General features: G+C 27.9%; 1 protein-coding gene across 1 annotated transcript; it reads right to left on the reverse strand.

Moving 5' to 3' along the window:
* Positions 1–296: 296 nt before the first annotated feature.
* LOC141250759 (uncharacterized) lies at positions 297–7846 on the reverse strand. Its single transcript, XM_073670084.1, has 2 exons — positions 7436–7846; positions 297–1178 (listed from the first exon to the last, which is right to left on the reverse strand). The coding sequence occupies exons 1-2, from the start codon at positions 7844–7846 to the stop codon at positions 297–299; spliced, it is 1293 nt and encodes a 430-aa protein (XP_073526185.1).
* Positions 7847–9597: the final 1751 nt, after the last annotated feature.

Consider the following 9597-nt stretch of genomic DNA (forward strand, 5'->3'; position numbering starts at 1 on the left):
ATTGCGATGCATGGTGTCATATCTAAACAAGACAATATTTTCATTCAATTCTCAAAGTTTTAATAGTTGCCACACACATAGGTACGTACAAAACTATCGTTGTTTTTATTATGATTAGGTTTACAGGGAAAGAGAGCATATAGCTAGGAAGTGGAAACAACCATTATGAGTTTTATCCAACATAAAAACTTGAGAAGCTTAAGAACTTACGTACAAGACTTGATGCTTATCAGCTTATTTCACAGGTACAAATGAAACATAACAACTGCTTCATCAAATTAACACGAAAGCCTGATTCAAATGCGGGAGAAATAGGTTTCAAAAAGATCCATATGGTTAGCCATCAAAGTAATAAACACTGACAGTCCCCCGTCATTCGTGGCCCTCGGAACCAAGTAACAATACCCATCTTCATTAACCCAACCGGGTCCCATAAAGATGGGCCGGCCCCATCCAAAGTCAGCATCGTAGACTGGTAGTTTGCTCCAACTTGAGATGACTAGGTTCGGACACCCCCTCGATAATGAGCTGCGACCAAAGATATCCTTTTCAAGATTTAACTCGACAAAGTCAATTGCCGACCTAAAGTACTCGTCATTCATCCCTATAATGGACTCGTGAATCATGTTGGAGGCGTATGAAGCAGGCTTGGACACGAGGTCTCCGGCAGTAGTCATCGGACTAGCATAAAATGTAGGATTGCCAAAGTATGATGGTGGTAGATTCGGTTGTATTCTAGACCTAGCATCCACAGGGATATGCAACTTCACTTTTTGTATGTCTGATAATCCACGTGCCATGCACACACATCTCCATATGTGACCTGAGAGGATCTCGAAGGAGGTGTAATCTGTGGTATCCCCATCTTCCTTAGATTTGTCCTTTAGTGCATTGATTTGTTCCCGGGTTACCTTGAAGGTGCGTGTACTATTAGGAGCATTCGTTGGACATGGTGTTAGGAGTTTTGGAGACGGTTGGAACTCTATGGGATGGGACTTGTAATGAGGAGGGTCCCGAGCTCGGAGGAGCAACCGATCAAAGAAAGGTGAGGTGGTTGGCTCAAGTCCCCGCGACATCTCAGCCCAAGTATTGATGAATTGTATTCTAGAAAAGCCATCTGCGAAAACATGGTGCATTGCTACACCAAGCGAAACTCCTCCACATTTAAAGTAAGTGACCTGTGTTGAAATTTTTGAACCAATAGAACAAGTAATTTATTTCTTGTATTAAGGAATAATTGTCTTGTAAAAGTTTTCACATAACGAGTTCTTCCTAAATCTGATAATTAACATCCTTTAAAGTAAAACATTTTCCTTTTACTCTTTTTCTTACTCTTTGTTAATGATGTTTGTCATTTGTTCTATTTAGACCTGCTCATGGACGGGTTTGGGATAGACACGGGCCGGGCCAAAAGATTATTTTGTCCATTTAAGCGGGCCGGGTCAAACCCGCCCATATTAAATGGGACAATTTCTATGTCCATACCCGTCCACTTTGCCATGCGGGCTAACCACGGGCTGACCATTTTACCTGTTTCTATAAAACGTTTTCATACTTTTATCTAAACTACAAATCAAGAAACAAAAGGCATGTAAGGCAACAAACTAGAAATTTGCAAAGTCAAGAACTAGTGTTGAAACCATGTCCATCCCATTTTAATATGGGAAGTCCGGGCCCGGACCGGATGGGCGAAAATCCTTGTCCAAACCCGCCTATATTTTATGGCGGTCTTGACGGGCCGGACGGGCTTTCCCACCTTTGATCAGGTCTAGTTCTATTGCCCTTTAAACCGTTTGCATACTCTTCTTCTCTCTCATTAATTACTAACTAGTAATTTTGGCCTTGTGAAGTCAATAATAATAAAAGTCAGTGATAATTGATTATAAAAAAACAATGACATTCACTTTTTTGATATGCTGTGCAAATTCAAATTCGACGTGACTTGATCTAAACTAAACATGACCAGGTCTGAAAGTTTTTCAGTTGGAATCTGATTCTATCTGGAGTCGAATTGTATTAACTATTTATTTGACACTTATAAATTGGTTAAAGAGTAATTGAGTGTTTTCTTCATCATTAAATTATATATATTATAATCTCATTTTAATTTTGTTATTTTTACAATTCAAGACATTTAATGTATAGTTTTTTATCCTAGTTATTTATTTCATACATATATCGTCATCATCATATAACCTGCATCTTTTTTACTCTTTTGAAATTTTATTTTTAATATTTAATTATAAATATTTATATTAGTTTGAGTTTCGTCATTATATATTTTTCTTCGTTCTAATGAACTTTCACTTTTCAGGTTTAATTCCATATCAATATTATGAGATTTTTTTAAATGAAAAAAGAGACCATATGTACATTTTTACTCTATTTTTCAGTTCAAAACTATTATGTGCATAGTTCATTAATAATTTTATTTATTTTACACATACTTATATTAATTGCTACCACTTTATTATCGTGCTTGACATTCTTTGTGACATTTAACATGTAATATGTCATGTATATCTTGTTTTGTTATTTTTAAAATCTACATCGATTCTTAATTAACAATTTACCTTAATTATATTACATAGTTAAAATTTAATTTTCAATTCTACATAATCTAGATTTATTAATATATTTCATATAGTGTTTAAATATTTATTTAGTGACAAGATATTTTATTAATAATAGAGAAAACTTATTTAATTTTAATTAAGTAAATGGTAATCTTAAAGAAACTAAGTGAGAGCATGTTGTGTTTGTATCTTCATCAATTTTATGTATATAATATATAGATAAATTGACTTAAATATAGTGTTAATCATGATGGAGAAAACTAAATTGCAAATCTAAGTAAAAAATATAATCGTATAGAGATTAAATGAGAGTATTTAGTGTTTTTATTTTTACCCATCTTATATTTATAATAAGAACATATAGGTGGGTTTAATTAATTTCTATATTTCGTTTTATTTTTGTTTAAAGTAGCGACTTATGGGATATTAATGGGAAAGAGTTACTACCCCTAAACCACTAAGTCATTCTATATACTTGAGTTGTTGGTAGCCTGTACTTCACACGGGCTATTATATTCACCGGTAGTGTTTGTCTGTGACAATTATTTATTTGTAAGATTATAGTTTCTGATTTTTTGTCAATATCATATTTATTCTAACAAATACTTTTCAAATGAACTAATTAAATATACATGAGATCTTTGATAAATAATGTGTTTGCTTCATTCAAATAGTACTTATTAATGTCATTAAAAAATATGATGGAGTATTCATGGTAAAAAGTTACTACCCTTAAATTACTAAGTCATTCTATAAGCTAGGCTTTTTGTGAAGGGTTTTATTTTTTAGGTTGCATCTTGTATAAGAATAATATGATTTAGATATATATATTCTACTGTGTTTTTCCTTTTTTATCTACGAAACTTTTAATGAACCCCGTAGATGAAATATAATGTATTAAGTGATTAAAAACTATCTAATAAGACAATACTCTATTTCATAAATCAACAAACCTCAGGCGTGTGGTTATCTATAATACGTAACTATTTTTTGATACATGGTTTTGTCGTTGAGATGTTTTTTTTATTCTTTAGTGAATGAACTCTATGGATTATTTCTGATATTGTTGTGTATATTGAAATCCAAATTATTATTCTCTTGGATGTTATTTTCATTGATAAGAAATTATCATTAGTACAATGAATATGTCATTGTTACATGTTATTATTCGATCCATTATTATAATTTAAATACTAATAATTTAATATTTTCTCAAGGAAGAAACAATCGACAAATATATTGGATTTGATTCTGATTTATATAGAATTTTTACTTTGTCCATTAAAATTTTTCACTCGGTCTATACAAATGGATTTCTCTTCGCTCTTTGTAACACCAATCCAATTTAATTTTGTTCAAAATATTCACGAACTTTCTGTTGCATTCTGGGTTGTGTCAATTAATCTATATTGGAATTGGATTGGAATATACTATAAAGTTAAGTTAGTGGTTCATTTATTACCTAAAAGTCAAACTATTTTTTCACTTATAACCTTCTATTAACTCAAATTAGTATGTCGATATGTTTCGCAAACTCAAGCTCGGTCTGACTTGATCTCAAATCAACATGATCTAGTGCAAATGTTTTTTCGAGAATTATATAAAAGTACTTATTTGAAACTTATAAATTCATGAGAGACTTACTGAGTGTTTTCTTCATCTCCAAGTTATATATTACTGTAGTCTTATTTAAGTTTTATTATTGTTTCTATTCAAGACGATCATTGTAAATTTTTTATCCTCATTATTTATTTCATACATATATCATCATCATCATACACCTCATGTTTTACTCTTTTAAAATTTTATTAAAAATGTCTATATTAGTTAGGGTTTTGTTATTATATTTTTGTTTTTCCATTTTAATGAACTTTAACTTTATATGTTTGTAATTAAAATGCTAGATTTTAGTATGGTAAAAAATAGATCATATATATATATTGAATTATATCATTTTCCATGATTATTATCATAAATGTGTCAACTACTTATCTAATAAATTTTGTTTAACATTATTATGTGTGTAATTCGTTAATAGTTTTATTTTATATATAATTATACTAGTCACTACCACTTTGTTATCATGTATGTATATTATATTATTGTGACATTTGACGTGCTTGTAAATTTTAATTCAATATATCTCGTAGATAATGTTTGTATTTTTAAAATCCAAAACAATTTTTAATTAACCTATCTTATTTATATTATATATATAGTTAAAATTTATTTTGAATTCTACATAATCTATATTTATTAAAAATATTTCATAGTGTTTGAATATTTATTTAGAGAGAGAATATATTATTAATGATGGTGGAGAAAAATTATATATAAATTTAAGTAAATGATAATTCAAAGAGACTAAATTAGAGCATTTAGTGTTTGATATTCTCCTAACTTTTACGTATATATATAAAATTTTAGTTATAGTGTTAAAATTTTGATTTAGTGATAGAATATTTTATTAATTATAAGGAGAAAACTAAATTACAAGTATATGTAAAAAGATAAAATGATAAAGAGATATTTACTAGTTTTCTGTTCAACAAACTTTTATGTATAGAATATATAGATGAGTTTAATTTATTTTTAGATTTAGTTTTATTTTTTGTTAAAATAGTGTATTGGTGAGGGTATTTTTTTATTTTGAAACCCTTCTCCCATTAATATTAATATTAATATTAATATTAATATTAATATTAATATTTTTTAGTTGTTATTTTTCATGGTACAAAAGTTCAAGAGCTGAAATTCAATATATTTAATGTGTATTTACTAATGGTTAAATATATCCTTTATTATATATTAGATTAGGTTAGATCACATTAGATAGATTTAGATTATTTTATGTTAAGGATGCTTTCACTCGATGACCCTGCAGTCAGAATTTAATGATAATTTTTTTCCCTTGATTACATAAATTCTTAATTAAAAATGCAAAGTAAAAATCTCGGATACAAGGGTTACTCAATCCAAAAAAGTGTCCTTTGCAGAGTTGATAGTATTTTCATCATTGAGTTTTGGTATCGTCTGCCAATCCCCTATTTTCATACTATTCTATCTCATTTTTATTAATTTTTCTTTGTTTTTCATTACCTATATATTAAAGCTACTATTAATCAAACCTTATTCTTAACTGCTTTTTATTTAAGAACCTATATTATTCCTAGACTCTCTTATTATAGTGATATTTATAAATAAACTCCATATTTGTAAGAATAAATTGCTAAGTTAATTTTATTTTAATATGTTTAATTATTAAATTTAAATGATTCGTCTAAAAAAATTAATAATTAAAATGTTAAAAAATCATTTTATAAATTTCGATTATTTTCAATTTAATAACTATATCACACATATATAGACATATATTTTAACATATAATGAATGTTATTATAAATTACATTTCTTTCCTAAGAATCAAACCTGCCATAGTTTATATTTTATGTTAAATAAAAAATTAGTCTAATTTTTGTGGAACATTTTTAAAAGAATTCAGTAAAATAAAATATTTTATATTAATATATTATTTGCATATTAAATATTATTAAAATGGTAAATGTTAACTATGTAGAATATTTATTATTCCTAGAATCTCTTTTTATAGTGATATTTATAAATAAACTCCCATGTTTGTAGAAAAAAATTGCTAAGATAATTTTTTTTATCTATTTAATTAATAAATTTAAATAATTCTCCTAAAAAATAATTTAATAATTAAAAAATTATATTATAAATTTAGATTATTTTCAAGTTAAAACATATATCAGACATATATAGACATATATTTTAACGTATAATGAATATTATTATAAACTACGTTTCTTCCCTAAGGAACCAAACCTTCCATAGTTTATATTTTATGTTATATAAAAAATGAATCCAATTTTTGTTGAACTTTGAAAAAAAACTTTCAAGAAAATAAAATATTGTATATTAATATACTCTTTTCATATTAAATATTCTCAAAATGATGAATATTAACTACGTAAATAAGTTTATAAAAAAGTTTTGAAGTTTTATCTATAAAGAATAAAATTTGATTTTTTTATTCCGATTTAGTATTATAGAAGTTAGATTTTAATTTATTTTATAGAAATTAAATTTAAAGTCATTCATTTTTATCTATTATATAGATTATAGGATACTATTTACCATGCGTCATTATTTTATCTATAATAACTATTCATCAAATTTCACAATTTAACCAGATTTCAAGTCTATAATAAACTCAGTTATAAAAAATATTATTTATAACACTTATATTAAAGTAATCCCGTGCATGGCACGCGACATAGACTAGTTGATGTTAATCTCAAAACCTCATGTCACATGGACCTAACTAGAAAAAAGTAACTTTAGTACAATAATTAAATAAAGGTAAATAAGGTATTTAATAATAATAAAATCTAATAAGAAAAAAAGTTTTTCGGAACAAAAAGGAGCAACAGAGAAATCCAAATTTAAGATACTAATATATGTTGGGAGTAATTTCGAAAAATTTGAATCTAATACTGCTCGTGAATAAAAAAATAACACGAAATTATACAAATATAATACATACTATCGCATTATTACCTGTTTCACACAAAAATTAGAAATATTTTTGAATATCGAACATGACCAGAACCTAATCAATCTGTGAAAAAGTTTAAATAATATCAAACTATTTTAAAATTATCTATCTAGTTCAGATAATAATAATAAGAAAAGAGAATAAGATAATTCAACTCACAAGATCAAAACTAAAAGGGGTATTTTTTTGCTCTACAGGTTTCGTCTCTATATATATGTATGATAAGGCTACTGAAATAAACTAAATAAAAAAAAGGCTACTGAAATAAACAATTTAATACCTGAAGAAGTAACAAGGGAGAAGATGATATATCGCCTGGACAATTAACACCTGGAACCAATTTCTTATACTCCATGGTGGGAGCAAAGTCATCAAAATCATCCAGAGTAGATGTCGTTTCAGCCTCCATAAACAACACTCCTTCTCCGTTGCAATCAATCTCCATTCTTCGACCATCAAAGTCCCTGCTAAGTCTCCCGGCCACTGGATAATATGGGATCAAGGCCTGACTTAGAGCCTTCTTGAGTACATTCGGGTCAAAGAAACTGGTTGATCTAGTTGGTCTATAAAAGTAAATGCTAGGAACATGGGCCCTTGATATTATTATGTCTACGTTGGAGAGCCACAACCTCCTCTTTGGCATCTCCTGGCTCGGTTGAACCATCTTTACATTCTTAATATTGATTATCATCTCACCCATCTTGTGAAAAATGAAAAGAAGTTCAAAATATTTATTCTTCTTAGAATGAAAGAAAGAAGGAAGAGATAGGCTCAAAATGAGCTACTTATATAGTAGCAAAACTCTCCTATGGTGGAGTTAGTCAATGAAGTCGATGTTTTATGACATATATTTAAGATGATGATTTACTTTATTATTTATTAATATATTAATATAATTTAATATTTAATGTATCTATTTAATTTATCTATCTATCTTCTAATTTAATCTAATATCTATCTAATCTTCTGATATCTTTCTAATTGATCTCTCTTCTGGTCTAATCTTCTAATCTAATCTTAATCTTAATTCTAATCCTATCCGAATCCGAATCCTAATCCTATTCGAATATCTTATCTTATTTTATCTTAATCTAATATATTATAATGTTGGGATGCAAAAAACACTAAATGTGATCCTAATACACATTAAATATACCCTGATTATGTAGAAGGCCCACATCTAATACTCAATCTTAAAAAAACTAATAATCAAAATCAAAATCAATAGATTCTTATTTGTGTCATCCACTTAAGCCTAACAAAAAGAATAAGCCCAATGGATAATTCAATCATTGAATCTATCTAATATATATATATATATATAGGGACAAGATCATATGCGTACAACCCATTTCGTGCGTACGTGCGTACGGTGAACCCTCTTTGTAATTTAATGAACCTTCATGTCTTATGTTTTGAACCATATATTTTACTATGAACCTGAAATTTAATGAACCTCCGTGTCTTATTTTTTGAACCGCCTAAAATTTCAGAAATGAAGGTTCATAGTAAATATGTGGTTCAAAACATAAGACATGGAGGTTCATTAAATTACACAGAGGGGTTCACCGTACGCACGTACGCACAAAATGGGTTGTACGCCCGAGAACCTCCCTCTCTCTCTCTCTCTATATATATATATACTATAATCTTAGGGGATGCAAAGAACACTAAATGTGATCCTAATACACATTAAATATACCCTAATTATGTAGAAGACCCACATCTAATACTCAATTTTAAAAAAACTAATAATCAAAATCAAAATCAATAGATTCTTATTTGTGTCATCCACATAAGCCCAACAAAAAGAATAGGCCCAATGGATAATTCAATCATCGAAATATTTGAGTCTCAAATATTTGGAACGTCTAATTATTCGCAGCTAAATCATACAAGATATATATATCACTTAATCATCGAAATATTTGAGTCTCAAATATTTGGAACGTCTAATTATTCGCAGCTAAATCATACAAGATATATATATCGCTTGATCATCTCATATGAGAGTATATATTATATCATATAAATATATGTTCATGTATACAATAAATAGTTAATTATAATATTATAATTAGACCTATTTAAAATTGTATAAAATAAATTAGAATTAGACCTACATGAATATATTTATAGTATTAATATTAGACCAATTTAACATTGTATGAGATAAACTAGAATTACATCCACGTGAAACATAAATTAAACTCATCACATAAGCTAAAATATTAACAACATGATTCTAGTCTTAATCTTAATCTTAATACATGTAAAGATTAAGGGGACTTTGAAATCTTAAATGTAAATTTGCATTTTCATTACTCCTCCATTGAAGACCCATTTTCACCCATTTTCAATTTCCACCCTCCTCAGAATTCCTCTAACTCTCCAATTTGTTCGGCCCAATTTGGTTAGTCCAATAGCTCAATCCCTCCTCCT

The sequence above is a fragment of the Phyllobates terribilis genome, unplaced genomic scaffold (genome assembly GCF_046119375.1).
Source record: "Phyllobates terribilis strain yellow unplaced genomic scaffold, ASM4611937v1 Scaffold_6101__1_contigs__length_46875, whole genome shotgun sequence".
Lineage (NCBI taxonomy): Eukaryota > Metazoa > Chordata > Amphibia > Anura > Dendrobatidae > Phyllobates > Phyllobates terribilis.

What these genes read in the sequence shown, in the direction of transcription:
- LOC141250759 (XM_073670084.1), bottom strand. Translation starts at nt 7,846, where the DNA reads ATGATAATCAATATTAAGAATGTAAAGATGGTTCAACCGAGCCAGGAG. An exon ending in CTCCCTTGTTACTTCTTCAG is followed by an intron (nt 1,179 to 7,435) that starts GTATTAAATTGT and finishes ATTTCAACACAG; the next exon opens with GTCACTTACTTTAAATGTGG.